This window comes from Mauremys reevesii, linkage group 3, assembly GCF_016161935.1.
Source record: "Mauremys reevesii isolate NIE-2019 linkage group 3, ASM1616193v1, whole genome shotgun sequence".
Classification (NCBI taxonomy): domain Eukaryota; kingdom Metazoa; phylum Chordata; order Testudines; family Geoemydidae; genus Mauremys; species Mauremys reevesii.
In genome coordinates this window covers 9,914,893-9,937,862 of record NC_052625.1, presented here as the reverse complement: position 1 = coordinate 9,937,862, position 22,970 = coordinate 9,914,893, and the positions used below count along the sequence as shown (strand labels likewise).

At 40.7% G+C, this 22,970-nt stretch overlaps 1 protein-coding gene across 2 annotated transcripts in view; it reads right to left on the bottom strand.

The window, feature by feature from the left end:
• Window positions 1-22,970, bottom strand: part of PLCB4 (phospholipase C beta 4) — a 407,328-nt gene that overhangs the window by 142,380 nt on the left and 241,978 nt on the right. For both annotated transcript variants that reach the window (XM_039530679.1, XM_039530678.1), the window contains one exon: window positions 2,133-2,233. In XM_039530679.1, coding sequence (XP_039386613.1) covers window positions 2,133-2,216 — 84 coding nt within the window. In that variant the 5' untranslated portion in view covers window positions 2,217-2,233. The remainder of the gene's footprint in view (window positions 1-2,132; window positions 2,234-22,970) is intronic.

Sequence of the window (22,970 nt, the reverse complement as noted above, 5' to 3'; positions counted from 1 at the left end):
AGACTAAACATGAACAGGTTTTTAACCCTTCTTCGTAAGACAGGTTTTCTAAAGTTTTTATCACTTACGCTGCTCTCCTCTGGCCACTCTCCAATTTGCCCACAGCTTTCCTAAAGTGTGGCACTCAGAACTGGACACAGTTCTTCAGCTGAGGCCTCACCAATACCAAGTAGAGTGGGACAATTACCTCCCATGTCTTACATACGACATTCCTGTTAATACATCCCAGAATTGTATTAGCCTTTTTCGCAACTGCATCCCACTGAATACAGAATTGAGTCAACCCCCAGATCCTTTTTAGCAGTACTACCACTAGTTATCTTTATTTTGTAGTTGTGCATTTGATTTTTCCTTCCTAAGTGAAGTACTTTGCACTTGTCTTTACTAAACTTGATCTTGTTGAATTCCAACCAATTCTCCAATGTACCACAGTCATTTTGAATTCTAATCCTGTACTCAAAGTACTGCAACCTCTCTCAGCTTGGTGTCATCCACATTGTTTATAAGTATACTCATCAGTCCATTATCCAAGTCATCAATGAAAATGCTGAATAGCACCGGACTGACCTCTGCAGGACCCTACTGGATATGCCAGCCCAGTTTCATGGGGAACCACTGATAACTACTCCTTGAGTATGGTCTTTCAACTAATTGTGTACCCACCTTATAGTAATTTCATCTAGACCACATTTCCCTAGTTTGCTTATAAGAATGATGTGTGGGAGACAGTGTCAAAAGTCTTACTATAATCAACATACATCACATCTACTGTTTCCTTCCTATCCTCTAGGCCAGAAACCCTGTCAAAGAAGGAAATTAGGTTAGTCTGGCATGATTTGTTCTTGACAAATCCAAACTCACTGTTCTTTATAACCATATTATCCTCCAGGTACTTACAAACTGTTTAATCATTTATTCCAGGTATCAAAGTTAGGCTGACTGGCCTATAATTTTCCCATGAGCCACAAGTTGTAACTTCTACTTTGAAAATGTCTGCCTGCCTTTAGAAGGGACCAAATAACCAACCCAGGACAGCAAGGAACCATTTACTTTATCTTGTACTGTGCAAGAGAACAGCAATGTTCATCATGGGGTGATCATTAGTAAACATTTTTGAAAGCAAAACCACACACATTCCGTTGGATCAGCTGAGCCCAATTTTTTAGCATATGCTAAATCATTCAAAACAGCATTTGCAGAATGAAAAATAAAGAATTTAAGATCCTTCTTTCAAAGGGCAACATTTACCAAACATGTTTCGTATTAGTTTACCTAATCCAGCACTGAAAGTGGGGGATAAGAAAGCTAGGTCTATCTTGGCAGGTGACTATGATACAAATACGTTTTGTTCATTTCAAGAGATTAAAGGAAAACATAATATCCCTGAAGGCATTTCCCAAAATATTTTTAACTTAGAGATTTTCAGTCAAATAAAAAAAGATTAAAAACAAACCTTAGCAAAACTATTTTCATAAGCAAATTGATGTTGACTATAAGGCAAAGGTCTCTGCATTTTATTTTGGAAGCTTATATCAAATGTTATGTCCCACTTTCCTTTCCTTCAACAGACCTGGATTAAAGTGCGGCTGAAAGCAGGATCATATTAATCATATTCCAGATAAAGAATAGGTCGATTAACTAAAGGAGATAAAACCACCCTTAATTTCAAATGGTCTTTGATTTACAGTGTAAATGTTTTGGTGATCTTCTATTTTTCCATATAGCATGTAGGTTCTTAGTCTATTTCCAAAAATAGTAAGTTTAAAAAAAGGACAGGATTCACCTTTCTGGGGGAAATGTGCTTTGTGTACTATACTACGATGACTCCACAACAGAGAGCTGCATGTCTGTTATAGATAGAAGGGATTTAAATCAAAATGTTTCTCTTACTCAGGGATTATTTTCAAATCGGGGATTAAATCAGTCATTACAAAATGTATTTTAAATGGGGTTTTTTGGTAGCAAGAAATTGTATCATAACAAAGTGTTAATATTTCTTTTCTACCTTCATGCAGATTTTCTGTTTGAACTTTTATTTATTTAAAATCTTAGGAAAAAATATTTTTGTAACATTTGCAACATCTAGAAAAGAAAGGGAAAGGGAGAGGAACATTATTCAACTGGCTCCTTACCTCTTCGTATCTGTCAAACACAGCTCCATCTTGCATAAAGGAAGGGACTGACTTCTGCCAGTTAAATTCATAAGGTTTTGCCATGATTACGTGTGAAAAACCTGAAATGAAACGTAAAGAAACAGCCTAGTTCAGTTGGTGCTTTCTATAAGAAAGACTGCATGGACTGTTGGAGACAAACAGCTGGCTTTCCTTGCAGCAAAACATTTTATAAAAACACAACAGTGGGTTTGCATATTAAGAGTTTTCCTCACATAACGTTATATTTTTATCAAAGATCTTCTACTTTTAAAATTAGTTTTCGACTGAAAAATGTTTTAAAGAGTGACTGAACATGACAATTATCCGAAAGACTAATGCAGATTTTATCATTAATAGCGCCCTACCAAATTCACGGCCATAAAAACAGACTGTGAAATCTGGTTCCCCCCCGTGAAATCTGGTGTTAGATGTGCTTTTACCCTATACTATACAGATTTCACACAGGAGACCAATCTTTCTCAAACTGGGGGTCCTGACCTGAAAGGGATTTGCAGGGGGGTTGCAAGGTTATTTTAGGGGGTATTGCCACCCTTTCTTCTGCACTGCCTTCAGAGCTGGAGAGTGGTGGCTGTTGGCAGGGTGCCCAGCTCTGAAGGCAGCACCCTGCCAGCAGCAGCGCGGAAGAAAGGGTGGCAATACTATACCATGCCACCCTTACTTATGCACTGCTGCCTTCAGAGATGGGCAGCAGGAAAATGGCGGCTGCTGATTGAGGGCCCAGCCTGCAGGCAGCAGTGCAGAAGTAAGGGTGGCAATACCATACCATGCCATCCTTACTACTGCACTGCTGCTGGCAGCGGCTCTGGCTTCAGAGCTGGGCTCCAGGCCAGCAGCCGCCGCTCTCCAGCTGACCAACTCTGAAGACAGCAGCATCATTAGCAGAAGTGCAGAAGTAAGGGTAGCAGTACTGCAACCCCCAAATAACCTTGCAACCCACCCCATGAATCCTTTTTGCATCAGGACCCCTACAATTATAACACCCTGAAATTTCAGATTTAAATAGATGAAATCATGAAATGTACGATTTAAAAAATCCTACGACTGTGAAATTGACCAAAATGGACCGTGATTTTGGTAGGGCCCTAATCATTAATCAATTTAAATACCTGCTTAAATCAATGCAAGAGTTTAATTAGCTGCAGATTAATGTACACCTAAGTAACATTCATTAGCACAGCTGGTAATATATGCAAGCATTTCACTGAAAGGTAAGTGCTATAGCAGAATCACATACTAAAAGGCAAAATGTTTTTACATTTTTATTCTGGATTTTTTATTTCAAAAGCCATTTAACTCTACACATAAAACTAGCTATTTTCAGCAATATTTTTATATGCATCTCATATTATCTATATTTATATAAAATATGCAGGTATATTATGCAGGTAATGATTCACAGAAGAGAATCTGTAGACGAGTAGAGAGTATGGAAGGAGGTTTATCTACTACTGTGGATTTTTGTACAAGTTGAACGACACATGGGCTAACAGCCACTATTAATTCAGGATCCAACTAAAATATCAGGGTACAAAGTCCATTTTAATTTAGACAATGTTTTTTAAAAACCAACATAGTATGAGCAGGATACTATACCCGAACGTGCCTTACTCATATTGCATCACTGTGCAAATAGTCCCATCACATACCATTTAACACCCTGTCGAATACTGAATTGACGGCATCTAATGTACAAATTGTTGTGTCCAATTTGGCGGGGACTTGCCTGCTTACAAGTGCACTCTGGGATGCACAATATCCTGATAGTTCCAGTAAACTGATGGGTGGGAAACTCTTGTATTAACAATAATGCATGTTGAATTAGCATGGAAGGTTGGGAATCTCTCTGACTCAAGGGAATCAACAATTTAATTTTTTGAAACCATGTATTAGCATGGCTGCTTCCAGATTCAATCACGATATTTTATCCTATAAAAAACTATCACATATCTCATAGGTGAAAACTAGATTATAATCTGGAATTCTGTAATGTCATTGTTTTTAAAGTCCATAAACCTGTGGGGAGGGATATATTTAAAACCTTAGGGGCTGGACACTAATACTTTTACTCATGCTGCCCAGTATCCTGTTCTGAGAGAAGCTCCAGCTGATTTCAGTAGGACTGTTTGTCATCAGATACTACATGTTGTGAGGAAAAAATAGCAGAATCTGGCTGTTTGTCATTATCAAGGCTCCAGACTGAGATTTAGGCTAAAATCTTTGGTCCAGACTGAGATTTAGGCACTGTGCTCAGCAAGGGGTGGTGTGTAAGCACCACCATCCCAGGAGTAATTCAGACACGCCCAAGATAGCACTCTTCCCACGCTTCCTTCTTGCTCCCTGGTGGTCGTAATATGCTGCTAGCCTACATCAGCAGTACACTGCTTCCAGGGCGAGACAGCCAGTGAATGTATAGTACAACCAAGGCTCTGCCAATGCCCTGCCCACTTTGCACACATCTGTTCCAGGCAGGAGGTGACCAAGTAGCCTTATTTATTCCTGCACAACCAGACGCAAGGTCCAGGCAGGTAACCCACTCTGGATGCGTGTGTAGTCCAAGTCGCAACTGAGCCTATATGATACAATTTTAGTCCTGATTCTGCACTCCTTACACAGAAACTCCTTCTGAGAGCAGCAGGAGCCCTTCATGATTAAGGCTAACCTGTAACAAATGCAATCTGCCCTGAGTAAGAGGCAGTGCAAGTAGCCCAGACTCTGAGAGGCACAAGGAGGCAATATTTCCTATGTCTGGCCTGGCTCAACTGCACACTGGCAGCCACAGTCGGGGGAGGAGAGTCAATGCCCAGTCCACACACTTGCCAATCTATTCTCCACTCTTTTGCATGGGGGATGGCGTAGTGCCCCATGGAGACTGTCCTTCCATCCACACGATGGGCTCAAGAGGGTTGCCCCTTTTCCCTAATGAAGGCACACTGGGCAAACAATGATCTTGCCTAAATGAGCATAGCGAGACGCTTACGTAAGACTCGGGAGAAGTCTTACTATAGACTGTGTAACCAGTATTATGGAAAACACCTTTCCAGTGTTTGTGCATTACAGAATTCTAAATAGCAGACTAATACACGGTCAGCCAGAATTAGAACACTGCTTCCATTAGGCAGAAAGAATGCTCTGAATTTCAACTTTTATTTGATTTTATCTTTAACTTCAGAACAGACATAAGTGTTCCCAAAACGAAGGACTGATATCTTCTTGCTCGCTCTTATCATAAAATTTCCTAACAAAAGAACAAATGGCCTCAAATGGCACCATTAGGAGACTTTGCCAGAGATTGTTTTCAAGAACAGATACTTCTGATACATTTTCCATTTTAAAAAATTGCCTTATTACAGGGGAGAAAACAACCCTGCATTTTTATGCTATTAGTCTTTTCACCTCCTGCCTTTTGTCAAACAGTCCTTGATATATATATCAAAATACACAGATCAACAGCCTACATGAAACCAGCCAGATCTTCTGAATATGTGAGTTCAATGTATGTACTTTTACTATCAGAAATATAACTGGACAGTGATATATAACATAATTAACATTAATTCTCTGCTTCAGCTGAAAATGCTTCCATTTGCACTAATGCGTAAAACAATATTCACTATATTCTCCAATAAAAAGAATTAGTGGCTATAAATAATATTATCATTTCTTCTCAAGAAGAGAAGACAAAAGGACGGGCTTGTGAATAAAGCACAGGGCCAGGTGGTAGGGCACAGGGATGCTACTTGTGCTCTTCCACAAGCTTCTTCCATAACCCTGTGCAAGTCGTTTAATCTCTCTGTGCACTCAGTATACCACTCTACAGTGGAAACGATGCGTACCTCGTGGGGCTGTACAAGATTTTGAGATCTTGCATGAAAGCCACCATAGTAATATTATTTCCTTATTATTATTTAAAATTACATTTAAAATTTCAGCCTCTCCCCAATTATGATTAAGGGGGTGCTGCCTTTTTCCTCACTCTCAGAAAATTGCAAGTTAGAGATCCCTGCCACAGTTCAGGGTGACAGCACTGTATACCCCCTCCGTGATCCACCAAGGGCATCTAACTTTAAGCTCTCAGCTCCTCAGCCATCACCTCTCTTGGGCAGAGACATGTCTCCCTCTCCATCCTGACCAGGGTTTTTCCAGGCTGCACAATTTCCTGTCTACACTGTGATATCCCAGCAAGCTAGACTGCCTAAACAGGCCCGGCATCTGCACTTTGCTTACTCTTTGAAGGCTATGAATAGCATAATTGCCAGCAGTAATAAGTTATCACACAGCTCTTTCTAAGTAAGTATATTCATTCTTAAGGTGAAAGCATTACAGAGAAAACATTAAAAACAACACAAGTTCCTATACCTGTGCTAAAAGCTTACCTAAAGGTCACCGATCAGTATTATGCGGCCTCAGCAACACAAAGTCCTTCCAAGCATTCCCAGGAAGAACTGCCTTCTCCAGCCTTGGACAGAGGCTCCCTGTCCATTTGCAGGATTAGAAAGAATCATGGAAGTGTAGGACTGGAAGGGTCATCTAGTCCAGTCCCTTGCACTCAAGGCAGGACTACATAATAACTACACCATTCCTGACAGCTGTTTGTCTAACCCATTCTTAAAAACCTCCAAATGATGAATGTTCCACAACTGCCATAGGCAATTTGTTCCAGTGCTTAACCACCCTGACAGGAAGGTTTTCCTAACATCCAACCTAAACCTCCCTTGCTGCAATTTAAGCCCATTGCTTTTTGGGCTATCCTCAGAAGTTAAGAACAATTTTACACCCTGCTCCTTGTAACAACCTTTCATGTACTTGAAAACTGTTATGTCCCCTTCAGTCTTCTCTTTTCCAGACTCAACAAACCCATTTTTTTTCCATTTTTCCTTATAGGACATGTTTTCTAAATCTTTAGTCATTTTTGTTGCTCTCCTCTGGACTTTCTCCAATTTGTCCACATTTCAGAAAAGATGTGATGCCCAGAACTGTACACAATACTTCAGCTGAGGGCTAATCAGTGCGGAATAGAGCAGATTACCTCTCGTGTCTTGCTTATAACACTCCTGCTAATACATCCCAGAATGCTTGATTATTTTGCAACAGCATTATACTGTTGATTCATATTTAGCTTGTGATCCACTAACCCCAGATCCCTTTCCACAGTACTCCTTCTTAGGCCATCAGTTCCCATTTTGTACATGTGCAACTGATTGTTCCTTCGTAAGTGGAGTACTTTGCATTTCTCCTTGTTGAATTTCATCCTATTTACTTCATATTATTTTTCAAGTTTGTCCAGATCATTTTGAATTTTAATCCTATCCTCCAAGCACTTGCAACCCCTCCCAGCTTGGTACATCCACAAACTTTATAAGTGTGTACTCTCTATGCCATTATCCAAATCATTGATGCAGACACTGAACAGAACCATACCCCGCACTGAGCCCTGAGGGACCCCATTCGAAATGGCCTTCCAGTTTGACTGTGAACAGTTTTCCAACCCCTTATAGTAGCCCCTTTTGCACCCACCTTATAGTAGCTCCATCTAAGTTATATCTCCATAGTTTGTTTATGAGAAGGTCATGAGAGACAGTATCGAAAGCTTTACTAGAGTCAAGATATACCACACCTACCACTTCCTCCCATCCACAAGGCTTGTTACCCTGTCAAAGAAGGCTATTACGTTGGTCTGACATTTCTTCTTGACAAATCTATGCTGACTGTTAGTTATCACCTTATTATCTTCAGAAGGTCAAATCACTTTAAACTCAAGCTATTTATCCAAAAGTCCCTTCTTTGCTGGCCTCTAGAGACTCCAGTTTGAACGAGTAAACGCCAGACTCTCAAGGTGGTGATACTTCCCCAGCTGGAGGTGTTACAACCTATGTGAATTTGTCTAATGCCCCCCCTCATTGTTCTTAGTTCTTGGAGGTCATTGTCCTCCATGGAATTACATATACCCCGGCCTACAATACTGCATCAGACTAATGGTCCGTCTAGCCCAGTATCCTGTCTTCCAACAGTGGCCAATACAGAATGCTTCAAAGGGAATGAAAAGAACAGGACAATCATCAAATGATCAATCCCCTGTTATCCAGTCCTGGCATCTGGCAACCAGAGGCTTACGGAAACCCATAACATGGGCTTGCATCCCAGACCATCTTGGCTAATAGCCAGATGGCCTGTCCTCCATGAACTTTTGAATCCAATAATATTTTTGGCCTTCACAACATCTGCAGGCAACAAGTTCCACAGGTTGACTGTGCGTTGTGTGAAGTATTCCTTCATGTTTGTTTTAAACCTGCTGCCTATTAATTTCACTGGCTGACCCCTGGTTCTTGTGTTACGTGAAGGAGTAAACAACACTTTCTCCATCCCATTAATGATTTTATAGACCTCTATCACATCCCCTTAGTTGTCTCTTTTCAAAGCTGAATAGTCCCAGTCTTTTAAATCTCTCCTCATACGGAAGCTGTTCCATAACCTTCATCATTTTTGTTGCCCTTCTCTGTACCTCTTCCATTTTTAATATATCTTTTTTGAGATAGGGTGACCAGGACTGCATGCAATATTCAAGCTGTGGGCATACTATAGCTTTATAGTGGCAATATGATAGTTACTGTCTTATTATCTACCCCATTCCTAACATTCGCTTAGTGTTTCTGATTGCCGCTGCACACTGAGCAGATGTTTTCAGAGAACATCCACGATGCCAAGATCTCTTTCTTGAGTGGTAACAGCTAATTTAGACCCCATCATTTTGCATGTATAGTTGGGATTATGCTTTCCAATATGCATTACTTTGCATTTATCAACATTTAAATTCATCTACCATTTTGATGCCCAAGGACAACACGGGTGAGGTAATAACTTGCATATACTTGTTTGTGTGCGTGTGTATAAATATATGTATATGTATATGTAACCCAGTTTTGTGAGATCCCTTTGTAACTCTTCAGTCTGCTTTTATCTTGAGTAATTTTGTATCATCTCCAAACTCTGCCATCTCACTGTTTACCCCTTTTTCAAGCTCATTTATGAATATGTTGAACAGCGCTGGTATCAATAGAAATCCCTGGGGGACATCACTATTTACCTCTCTCCATTCGGAAAACTGACCATTTATTCCTATCCTCCCCCTCCACCCCCGCTTTTAACCAGTTACTGATCCATGAGAGGACCTTCCCTCATATCCCTTGGCTGCTTATGAGCCTTTGGTGAGGGAGATTATCAAAGACTTTCTGAAAGTCCAAGTACACTATATCCATTGGATTACCCTTGTCCACATGGTTGTTGATCCCCTTCAAAAATGATACTAGATTGGTGAGACACGACTTCCCTTTACAAAAGCCCTGTTGACACTTCCCCAACAAATCACGTTCATCTATGTGTCTGATCATTCTGTTATTTACTATAGTTTCAACCAATTTGCCTGGTACTGAAATTAGGCTTATTGGCCTGTTATTGCCAGGATTGCCCCTGGAGCCTTTTTAAAAAAATTGGTATCACATTAGCCATTCTCCAGTCATCTGGTACAGAAGCTGAGTTAAGCAATAGGTTATACACCATAGTGAGCAGTTCTGCAATTTCATATTTGAGTTCCTTCAGAACTCTTGGGTGAACACTATCTGGTCCTGGTGAGTTATTCCTGTTTAGTTTATCAATTTGTTCCAAAACCTCCTCTACTGACACCTCAGTCTGGGATAGTTGCTCAGGTCTGTCACCTACAAAGAATGGCTCAAGTGTGGGAATCTCCCTCACGTCCTCTGCACTTGAAGACTAATGCAAAGAACTCATATAGATTTTCTGCAATGGCCTTTTCTTACTTTAGCACCTTGATCATCCAGTGGTCCCACGGATTGTTTGGCAGGCTTCCTACTTCCAATGTACTTTTAAAAAATTGCTGTTACTTTTTGTCTTTTGCTACTTGCTTTTCGAATTTTCTTTTGGCCTGCCGAATTACTCTTTTACAATTGACTTGCCAGAGTTTAGGCTCCTTTCTACAAACTTAATACAGTAAGATTCCCCCGAAGATATTGCAGGAAATTGCCATATCTGTCACACCCTTTTATCAATAATATGAAAATCACATCTAGTGCATCTTACAGACTAAGAAAACTTGGTGTTCGTTGTAACTTCAAAACTATAAGCAATGAGTTTTAGAAAATTGTTTTCAAAACAAGCAAGGCTTGATTTTGTTAACAGTATAGTATAAAACTACAACCAAGCTGGAGTCATTTATGTATTTAATTTATATTACTGACTTGTAGATTGCTGCTCATGGTAATGACTAGGAGCATTTTTATAGAAGTTAAAAGAAATAACATATGTAAATCTACCCACAACGTGTAGCGTAAGTAACACACCAGCTGCTATCAACAACCTTGCTGTCATTTCGTCTGGAATAAAAACCAAAACACACAATATAAAATAAAAGGCAAAGAAAATAAGCAGAACCGAATACATATGTTTTGCATTCTGCTCTGATACCCACTAGATCAGAGCTCTGGCAAACCACAAAAGGGAGTGGAGTCCAGAGCTGTCCACAGAAATCCTGTCGCTGGTCCTAGAAAGCTAACTCAGGAACCAGCAGCAAGAGCTTCCCAAATGACTGTAACCCCCGATGGGCTAGATTACAGGCTTCATATTAAGGTGACCATCTGCACTGCAATGAACTAAAGGGCAACTATATGAAAAGTACAGGATAACGCGTATTTTTAAAGGAATCTCACCCTGTGCCCTCCCACTGTTTTAGTTATGATACAAGATCTTACAGCAGTATCACATAGTATGATCATTTGCATGACAACATACTTTTTATCTGAGCCAATGCTTTTTACTAGCAAGGAGGTAGGCACCGATAAAGGCCGCCACTCAAAATACAGGCCATGCGGTTCACCCCAAAATATATGCTGCCAGCAGCTCAAGTCGCTATGGGTGCAGGCTGCTGTATTCTGTGCTCTTTATCGTGAGACATGAAACACTGCTCATAGGGACTATGAGGAAGAATATTATTCCACTATCAGACCCTTCTATCAGTGGTTTGGGAAGATCGTTTTCAATTTCTTATCTTCTACCAGTGGCATAGAGACCCTTAAATGCCCTCTCTACAGATTCATAGATTGTAAGGCCCACAAAGTCTATTATAATAAGTTAGTCTGACCTCTTGCATAACACAAACCAGAAAATTTCACTCAGTGATTCTTGCAATGAGCCCAAGAGTTTGTGGTTGAACTAAAGCATGTATTTTAGAAAGACACTCGGGTCTTGATATAAGACTCCCAGTAAAGGAGAATTTACCACCTCACCAGACAAGCAGTTCCAGTGGTTAACTATCCTTACTAGTTAATCTGTGCATCTTATTTCCATTTGATCTTTGCTGTGTTCAGCTTCCAACCCTTGAACGATAGCTCTGTTAAAGAGCTCTGTAGTGTCAGATATCTTCTCCCCGTTTAGGTACTTGCACTGCATGATTAAGTTGTCTCGTAACTTCCCCATAGATCAACTAAACAAATTGATCTCTTTAGTCTCTTGCTGTAAGGCATATTTTCCAGGCTATAAATCATTCTTGTAGAAATTCCCTGACCCCTCTCCAGACTTTTAACAAGTTTAAATGGTGGAGACCAGAATTGGTCTCCCTATTGCTGTATACAGAGGTAATAGCACCTCCTTTCACCTGCTCAATGCACCCCTTTTAATATAGCCACGTAACATGTTGGGTTTCTATGGCGACATCTACACTATGATCTATGGTTGTGATTCCTAGCCCACGTACCTGTATCTGCGCTGACTCAATGAGCGCTAGCACGAGTATAAAGAGCAGCGTAGCCGCGTTAGCATGGACAGCAGCAGTGGTGGCCCGGCTTAGCTGTGCTGGTTTGTACGCAGCCCGCTGCCTGTGCTACCGCGGCTACACTACTGTTTATACTCCTGCTAGCAAAATGAGTATGTGTATGGCAATTGGGAATCTCACTCCTAGCTCATTGTGTAGACATAGCCTGTAATGACACCTAAGTTCTTCTCAGAGTTGCTGCTTTCCAAAATATAGTTCCCTTTCTTCTAAGCAGGGGCTACAGACTTTCCTCCTATTTGTTTGACCTTGCATGAGACCTATTAAGAGATCCAGATCTCTGTGTTAGCAACTCGTCCTTGTTGTTATTTAACACCGCACCAATCTCCCCATCAGCTCCACACTCTATCAGGTCAATAATGTTTACGGATGACCTGATATACGATTTTTAAGTCTTATACTGTGGCGGCTGTGCAGGAGGTGAAGAAATAGTTCTTTGCCTCAACAAAAGCTCTACTCAGTCTCAACAAACTTCTCTCTGTTCCCATAATTCTCCTCTTCCTCCTAAACCTCACAGCCCTAACATTTACCAAAGAGATAAATGCACCCCATTAGACCTCTTTTTTAAACACCGATTTCTCCCAATCAGTTCCTGAGTAGTTCAAATTATTATAAGTGAACTATAAATATACAATTTCACCATGCTGTTCCAACATTTTATCTGGTTGCAGATATAGTCCTCACGATTAGTATTAAGATCTATACGTCTTAAAGACAAGTAATAACAATTCAAACCTCTGAAGACTTGACTGAGAGAATTAGGGAATTTAGGAAACAGCTCTACAGGCAGTCAAAGGGTATTTTCAAGGACTTCAAACACCCATCCTGAAACAAAATACAGCAGTTAACCAAAAAAAAAAAAAAAAAAAAAAGACTAAAATACAAATTCTCTCACTCTATTTTTAATAAAAATGTTTTCTGAGTAAATGAGTACAAGTACCATTGCATACCTTTCGCATCTACAGAAAAAGAATTCAAATAAAATACATATTGGGATTTGATCAGTGCCTGTAGGGACACAACTAGATTCATCTCCACAAACTCTGCAGCTCAGGAGGCATTTGACTGTCTCCCAGGGCTGTAACCAGGGCAGGACAAGAGAAGCAGCCGCCCAGGGCTCAAAGCTGCGGGGGGTGGGAAATGGGGCAGCTTGTGGGGAGCAGAGTCACCTGCCCCCACCCCCAGATTTCTGCCTTCCATTTTGCACAGAGGTTTTCAAACTGTGGGGTGCACCCCTCTAGCCAGCGGATTGGAAGCTGGTGGGAGACACCCAGCCTGCCCCTGCCACTGGCTCACTGTCCTGTGGGATCCAGGGTGCTGTCTGGCTGCCTGGCAACCCTTCCGGCCCTGTTCCCTGAGCCAGGCTGCCTCTGCGCACCTGTGCGCTCCCCAGACAGGGTGAGCGGCACAGATCTGACCTGTGCCCCAATGTGCTTTTGCCTCTCTCCTGACTGGCAACACCCTCTGGAGCTGACCCCTGCCTGTGGAGCCCAGCTGCCGTGAGATGCTCCCCAAGGCACTTGCTCAGGAGAAGCAGCAGAGTCAGGAGTACCAGGGCAGTGGTGAGCAAGCACCTCTGGGAGCACCTCCTGGCAGCCGGGCTCTGTGGGCAGGAGACGGCTCCAGGCTCCTTCGGGGGAGAAGCAAGAGCACATCAGCGGCGCAGTTTGGAGCTGTGCTTCCTATCCTGCCTGAGGAGCACCCAGGTGTGCAGACGCAGCCCGGATCGGGGAGCGGGGCAGGAAGGGCTGCTGGGCAGGCAGCCAGCCAGTGCCCCGTCTCCCACAGCGCAGAGAGCCAGGGGCCTGAGCAGGCCGGAGCTGATACCAGCTTCCGATCCTCCAGCTCCTGGCAAGAGGCGACATTTTCAAACTGGGGGTGGGGGCATGCCCCACATCTGGAAAACCTCTATACTAAATGGGAGGCAGAAATCTGGCAGGGGGCACATGAACCCGCACCCCTCCCCAGCTATGCGTCATCTCCAGGGGCCACAAATGTGTTTGCTTGCCACAGGCGCTAAAATGCCTAGCTATGGCTCTGCTATCACCCTCCCTTTTAACACTGATCTATTCCCGAGGCCATAGGAAATAACGCGCCTCTTGATTTACCTCAGGAGCACTTACAAGCTTCAGTAAAAACAAAACAAAGAAACCATCTTCAAAACAGCAGCATTAGACTTAAACGTTTTCCTCTATAATAAACTTCACTGCAATAATCATGAAATCAATTGTCAAAATCCCGACCTTTTCTTTCTTTGGCCACGAAAGGGCAAGGCAGAACTGTACCAGAGGAGGAAAGGTTTCAGTTAATATAAAACACACGCTGTCCACGTTTGGGGTGAGGGGCAATATTCTACGTTCATTCCACAGGCCACGCTTAAGTGCTGGAGGGGACTCCTAGGGCTCCTGTGAGCTTCTGGTCAATATTGTGCCACCCAATTTGAAAGGAGGCCAGAAGGATTCCTAATGAAACTCACCCCCCCACCCCTCCCGGACACAGTTAAATCACAGTGTCTAGATGTGGCTTATCCCTGTTCATCTATCCTAACAATACTACTGAAAAAATATTCTTATTTCTCTTTGGAATAAGCATTTACCGAGGAGGCTCACTCCCATAAGCTTGTCGCCCCATGGCTGCCTCTTCAAATCACACGAACTAAACTCTCTGCTATGCCATCAATATACTCAGTTAAGGGTGTATCTACACTGTCATGTAAGCCCAGGGTATGAACTCAGGCTCAAGCCTGACCTCTGCTTCCATCTACACATAAATTGTGATAAAACTAGGGCTTGCGGGGGTGGGGGGAGGTCCAGGCCTGAGTCAAGTCAGGACTCAGGGTTCAAGCCCTAGTGTTTTGCACTGTAGATGCAGTGCTACTGGACTTGTGCACTTGGAGACTGCCAAAAGTATTCCTCAATCTCACGGGTCAACTTTCTTTGTCCTTTGCACAAAGTTTTCAGTTAAGTTTTCCCACACTGCACCACGAACAAAGGGCTCGAGCAGCCACATTTTGGGAGGGCATGAGGTAGTTTGGGATACAGTAGCTGGACTTGGCGCCACATAATGCAGTGCAGAAGCTGGAGCCCCAAAATGGGATCTAGGATTCAATAATTCCTAACCTGGGGTTACAAATGAGTGCAGATGCTCAAGCCCCCAGTCAACAGACAGAGAGTCTGTTAAATCGAGTTCTACTAACCCTGGGCTTACACTGCAGCGTTGACATACCCATAGTTTTCAGGAACAAATTATAGACATCTTCAGAAAATTATAGCTTAAATCAATCTTGTTTGCCCAGTGGCATTTCTTTATTCCCTTGTTAAGCATTTTTCATTTATTTTGGAAAACAAATGAATATATTCCTTATGTCTGCATCTCTCTCCAAGCACACACAGCTTTCCATTCCCTACTCTTTGGGTAAACAAGGTTTATCACAGATAACATCCCCAATCCTGCAGTTGGGTCTATGCAGACAGACTCTTACATTACATAATCTCCCACTGAAGTCAATGGGGCTCTGTGCACGCGCTGCAGTCTACCTAAAGGGAGAAAATATTTCTGCAAGCCTCTCACTAAAATGGCAGCACATCAGTGCAACTCTTGTAAACATTTCTCACTCCTTTCTTAGTGAGGCCCATTATTTAGTCAGGCTGTAAATACACCTTGATATGCAAATATTGCAGTAATTGCTAGATCTTTATAGGAAGAAAGCACTCATATTTTTGCATATTCATCTTTTAAAGTCAAGTTTATTTGAGCCTTAAATATACCAGTATGATAAAATGGGGAGAGGTATAGAATGTATGTATTTTTAAATGTAAAGTTCTAGTTTCTATATTGGAGTACATTGTACTAACCATGAGCTGCTCTTATGTGAGCTCTGTGTTATAAATGATGGTGAGGAATCACATGACTGAATTTTGAGAGCCCATTCAGAATCATAATACATTTTCAAGGTTTCAAAGCACTATCCAGGCTCTCTTGTAGCAATTACAGTCAAATAATTGCCTCTTTCCTAAATGTGCCCTTTCATCAGGTTATTTTTAAATTTGCTTGCTCCCGTAGCTAATGCTCCCAGGAACAAGGTCCAGAGCACCAGATTTAGCAAAGCTCTGATACTTGAGCATGTATGACTCCTCAGTGGTCACTTTATTTTCCATTTTGATTTAATGGCTGCCCATAAACGCACGGAGGTCAATCGCAGACAGAGAGACGCCCACTTTAAATTAAGCTCTTTGTTAGTATTCTGAACAAGTTCACTGAGACTGTACCTAGTAGAGCTTATCTGTACTTGGAAAAGTATCGATCATTGACAATAGGCATTACCAACCAACAGCCTCTGACATGGTGCTAAACATGGATTGGTCCTGTCTAAGTTTGTGGTTTGATCTACGGTTTCATTGTCCCTGTTTCTTACAACTGTTCTCAGCAACAGGTACATTTCCTATTGTAGACAGAGTTTAAGAGCAGACCACAGGTCAAGACTTATCGATGAGCTTTTCATCTTTCCTTGGGTCATTTTCTGTCCAGCCTGATTTGTCAGATCTGTCACCATCAGGCAATTCCTGCTGTTTGGCCAGCCACCTTATCCATCCTAGGTCTTTCTCCGCCTGATACAGGAGAGGCCAACCCACTGGCATACACTTCCTAGACCCTGACTGAGCCATCCCACCTGGGAACAGATCTGTAAGCACAGAAACAGGTAGTCTTCAAAATGCTTAACAGGAATTTGTAACAGTATAATAACGGAATGTTTTGAGAATTAAAAAGAATATTTCAAACACATATTATACAATTTTTTTTTAAACCCAGATGATTCACCTGGGGCCAAATCCTGACAAAGTTCCATCATTTTTACCAAGTTCGCTGACATCTGTGGGAGTTGCTAAATAAGAAATAAAAGGGAAAAACAGACGGCAGACCAAGGAGTTGGCCCTGGAACGCTAAGGGTCAAAACCTTCAAAATACAGCTCATGTGAATACTCCCACTGAAGTGTTTGCAGGATCACTGTACAAACTGGAATTGTTCTGAATTTGTAGCTCAGACACGAAGGCTATGTCAACACGTAAACCACTGCAGCTTCACTGTAGACGCTCACTACAGCAACAGGAAGGGTTCTCCCATCACTGCATTTAATCCCCCTCCCCAAGAGGTGACAGCTAGGTCAATGGAAGAATTTTCCCATCAACCTAGCACTGTCTAGGATTTTAAACACCTCAGGCGGCATAGCTCGGTTGACCTAATTTTTTTAGCGTAGAGATGACCTAAGGTGGTGAGTGCCACTGAATTAGTGAACTCAAAGTAAATACATTCTGAACAATCATTCAACCAGTTTGTAACTTTGTGTCGGGGCAGACGTAAATGGAATTTGCTTTCTTTTTTAGAAATTATGCCCTTTTCTACAGTGTGGTATAGAAAGAGAATGATCGGCACTGATTATTAGCAATAATCTTGAGAAAGAGTTTAATTGTTTTAATACCACCTCTGCACCAATAGAAGAACAGAAAACTTCCAACATGTTTATGTTAAATGCCCACCATTTGGAGAATTTTCTATGAAATGGAGAAACTCTGATACATGACTTTTTTTTTAATTGAGTACAGCAAAAATATGTCTCAGCTGATCATTTAGATCTCCCTCTTTCATCACAGTGATGCATGCTAAATGTGGGAATGATAACGAAATCATTTAAGACTTGGAGCAAATGATTTCTAATTTGTCCTAAAATGATCAACTCTACTTTTACCTAAAGTCAGTCACTTAAATAACTGAAATGTTTTTAATTAGTGCTGCTTTCACAAGCCTCAAAAAGGACCTATAAACACATAAATGTATGTATACTTACACTGAATACACAGAACGTAACAATTCACCGGGCTGTATTCTGTTCTAATGGCTTGATTCAAAGTGCCCTCAAGTCAATTGGAATCTTTCCATTGACATCTATGGGTTTTGGGTCAGGTCCTACATTACGGTGTTTTGTAATCTACAGTAAATCCATTAGCTTCAATTGGTGGTTGGAATCAGAATTTAGGGCAGTGAAATTTGCAATTTCTGCTAAAAACTAAAAGAATGATGTTCTGGGATTTTTAATAGTATATTTCCAGAAAAACATCAACAAAAATGGCCTATCACAGAAAGAAAAAATAAATAAAATAAAATAAAATAAAATAAAAATAAAGACAGCAGAAAAAGTTACTCACAATACATATGGTAATTCCAATTTCCTGTAACTTCTAGTACCATAAAGACTGATTTACATAAGGAACCATAATCCCAGAACTGTACTCATCCAACTGCAGTATATTACCAATCCTAAGCATTCAAAAATCATGGGTCAGACTCCAAAAAAATCATGAGCTTTAAAATATAAAAACTTTAGGTTCTTTTTATTTGCCTTCTGGGACAAATGCATTTAGGGTTCACATTTTCGAGCTTTTTTGGCAGCCAGGAGGTCTAAAAACTTAATTTAAAAAGACAAGATGACATTTTCATGTAACAGGACTCCAGGAGCTGGGATTTTAATAAAAAATGCTAAATATCACAAGACTTGTGATAAACTGCAAGTGTTAGAAATGCTGCAACTGATTATGTCAATGAAGGAAGCAAAAAGAGCCACATTAATCTCAATTCTATTGAAAACAGAAAAACACTGATATTTGCTAAATGAGTAAGAATCCTGACATCCTTCCTCAGACAAGACCTCCACTGACATCTGAGATAGTTAAAGTCATACTTGAGAAAAGATTTCAAGATTTGACACACAAGTTGTATATAGAGATTAATATTCTAATTAATCAAAAAAGTATAATTAACACATCCGAGTTGGACCGAGTTTCTTTAGAAAAAAATATTCAGTGTCCCTCTAATACTAACTTTCTCTTTTAGCTGTGAGAGAGCAAGGGAACTTTATTTTATATAGTATTAAAATAAGAAGAATCTACCTTTTCCTATTACATCTCAGGCGTAACTTAACGCTCCCAGGACCAATTAATGGCATGCAGAATTAAATGAATGTGGATGAGGCTGTAGTTTTATCTCTAGCTAGGCTGTGAGTAGTGTTAGAAGACATTTAGTACTTATTTTTGATTATGATGGTGCCAACCATGACATTTCCTGGAAGCCAACTCCCCAGGTAGTAATAAGGAACGAGTTAGACTTTGATGAAGGCAATGGTTTGTATAATGGTTGCCTGGGATCTTTTTGTAATTACTATAGCATGTGTTATATGTACTCCATATATCTTCATTGAAGAAGCAGCGGCTTCTATTAAATGTAATGACTTCACCCTGTGGCTGTCAATTGAGGGCAGCTTCAAAACAAGGGCTGCTTCTATTGACAAAAAATACTTACTACTTCTAAAGCACGTAAACCATTTTCAAAAGGAGGTAACACAGACTTCCTGATGAGCTAGGCAACTCCTGACATTTCGTCAATGAGCACAATGAATTTTACAGCAAAGAGTCAGAACGGATTTTATGTAACGGGATAGTTATTGTTTTATTTCCATTGTTTTGAATGTATAACTGGAATAAGTAACAGACTTTTTTTAACCTGTAAATATTTGTTGATCCATCTTGTATACACCACTCTGAAACAACCATATTAATTACTTGCATCATCTTACAGAAGCATTAATTAAATTACGTCAAAGATTTTGGCACTTGGGACTTTGATGGCTGTGGAAGATTTTGAGGAGAAATAAGACAAAATCTAATTTCTCCTCTAAATCTTCCACAGCAATCAAACATACACAGAGTAATGTTAGAGTGGACATATAGCAGATATTTTTCTGAGGAGTAGGTAACAAGTACTTTATATAAGAAGCCAGCTTGGGCCAAAAATAAATAAAAATAGGTAAATAACTACTAATTACCGATAAACAAGGGGGGAGGGATACAAGGACAGGTTGCTCCAGATTACTATATATAAGATGCAGATACCATACATCATTTAAAGTTATTTCTGCAAAATCAGAAACTTTTTCCAAAGGTTTAATGTGTGCCAGTTAACCAGGCACATTGCCTACACCCAGAATGCTTAGTTTCTTCAGTGCCAAGCCATTAGCTCTAGTGTCTTTAGGTTGGTATGAAAGACCATCACTCGCCCGCATTCAGTGTTTACCTACAAGTAACAGTGCCAGATCTGGAGTAGGTCCACTCAAGAATGATGATAACTGTGTTGGTGCAATACTGTTCTAATTTCACAGAAGGACTAGGGTAAAACAAAATATTTAGAGAAAACAGCAGCTCATGGGATCTTATAGATCACACATATTCCACATGATTTATACCTGTGAATGGTGGTAATGGCTAAAAAAAGAATCAGGAGTTTCTTTCACATACTAAGAGATAATATAGGGATGAAATTTGTCTACATTGTCAATTAGTTGGTCTAGGGAAGGTTACAGAGACATTTTGATTTCTGAACATTTATTATCCCATTGCTCTGGCCAAGTAGAAGGCAATTCCTTGTTGACTTAGGTGGCCAGATTGTTGGGTTTTGCAGACTTTAGATTGGCTCTGCCATCTTGACTGGTCTTCCATGATCTGCTTCCACATTTTTAGAGCTGTGTGTTTTGATACTAAATTAAGCTGGGTTATTAGTTGCCAAACCATTTCCCAGTGATCTCATTTAAGAGACTTCTGCTGACTATAATGTGAGCTGTCTCTGGCCCACTCCAAATCCAAAATATTTCCACTGAGATTTACAAAGCTATTTCTGTGGTATAATCTGTTAGGGAGACACAACTTAGTACTTGAAATGAGGATTTTAACAAGGATTCAGCAGGGAATACATTGAGACACAATTAAGTGGCTGTGCTGAATCATGTGATCTTGAGGATTTGTCTACACTACAATTAAAACACACACACAAACCATGTCAGCTAACTCAGACTTGCAGGGCTCAGGCTGGGGGGGGTCTAAAATTGTAGTGTAGATGCCCGGACTAGGGCAGTGTAGACATTTGAGACATCCAGCCCAAGCCTGAACATCTACGCTGCTGTTTTATAGCCCTGCAGCCCACACCCCATGAGCATGAGTCAGCTAACATGAGCCAGCCATGGGTGTTTTACTGCACTGAAGACATAACCACAGACAGATGCATTTTAGTCATTAGGAAAACAGCTTTGGGATCCTCTGAGACGAAAAGGAGATAATTTATTAATTACAAACCATGTGACTTTTAAAGAAAGGCAATGAAAACTTCCTAAAGGAATGATTTGAGGGTTATTTTACTTTAGCTTTTATTTTAAATGCCAATAAATTACTTTTAAAAATAGCAATGACTAATAAATGTGTAAATTTATATTAAAACGAAATAAAATGCACAAATGAGCCACCCTTTATACAAATGCTTTGGGAACATTCTCTTCTTTTTCCAAAGAGCTACCTAAACCCAGATCGAACATTATTAAAATGTAAGGAAAGGGCAAGATCACAACTCTTTAATATCTTTTAAATCTGTGTGTGTTTGTAGTAATCCCTTGTACAGTTAGATGTATTAGCTCAAGCCAAACTTTAATAAAGTTTTGCCATGACTTAATATTAGCTTGCTAAAAATATACAGACTTTTAAAAAAACTAATCAGTTGTGGAGAACAGATGTAACTTTTAAAACTAAAGCCAGGAAAACAACATAATAATATATGGACAAAATCCTGACTTCAGTTTTGCCACTGACTTCTGTGAGAGCAGGATTGGGCCTATTAAACATTGTTCATGCTTAAGATTCAGATATATAAGCACAATGGCTTTTTAAATAGATCATCTCTTATTGAAATTCTTATTCGTTCAAGGATTCAAGATCAGTGGCCCAGTATCTACTAGTGACAATTAACTAAATTAGTGCCTTGATTGTTCCTTTTCTTTCACTTTATACATATTCCCAAGACAGTACAAGAGGGAAACTAACTTGGGGAGTTATAAACTCCCTCATCTCCCTTATTCAGTGTATTCCTCCTTCCTTCCCCCCATCCATTTTCCTCTTTTTATCTCCCTTACATTTCTTTTTATCATGCTCAATTCAGAGTGAAAGGCCTTTGGGGTAATGACAGCAGGCTTAACTTATGTCTAGCACAGCTGGGAGAGAGAGAGGTAAAAGTATCTGGAAAGCCGTGTCTACAAAATGGGTAATACAGCGGCACAGCTACAATGTTGTAGCACCACAGCATAGATGCTTCCTACAGCAACAGAAAGGGTTTTTCCATTTACCAAGCTCCATTTATACCAGGGGTGAGGTTGGCACAGCTGAGGCCATCAGGGGGGTAGATTTTCTATTCCTTGAGCAACGTAGCTATGTTGACCTAACTTGTAAAGCATAGACCAGTCCTAAATCACCTTTTTGCTTCCCCCAATCTCAGAACGGGTCCTCAGATTGAGCTAGAGAAGCCTGAAGAATTCTCCAACCTGGCCTGGCTTCTAATGGCCTGCGAGGTGATTGTGGCTAGGCAAAGGGACCTTAGCAGGCTCTGAGTCTTTACTTGCTGTGTGATGCACCACACCTCCACATGGCACTGCACAGACCAAGGTTTAAATATAACAAAAATTAGAAATAGGTAGAAAACATTACTTATTTCCAATGAAGGCTCCTGGCACCATATCCTGATTAATAGCAGATACGTAATAATACCCAACGCTCATGTAGCAGTACATCTTCAAAAGCACTGTACAAACAATGCCTCTGGGAGCTCAGTAAGTGTTCTCTCTGTTTTACATATAGAGAAACTGAGGCAGAGGAGCAAATGCAGCCCAGCTGTTAGCAGGCACTGCTCTGTTAGCTTCAGAGTCATTGTGCCTGCTTACCCCAGGGTTGGATTTACCCTAGGCTCCACAGAATGAAAATGGCAACACTGTTCATGAATAATGTGGTCATTATTCACTGCGTTACTGACTACATTTAAGCCCTCAGATGCTACACTGATGAGCATGGTATAAATGCTCAGCAAGAGAATTATCCCGAAT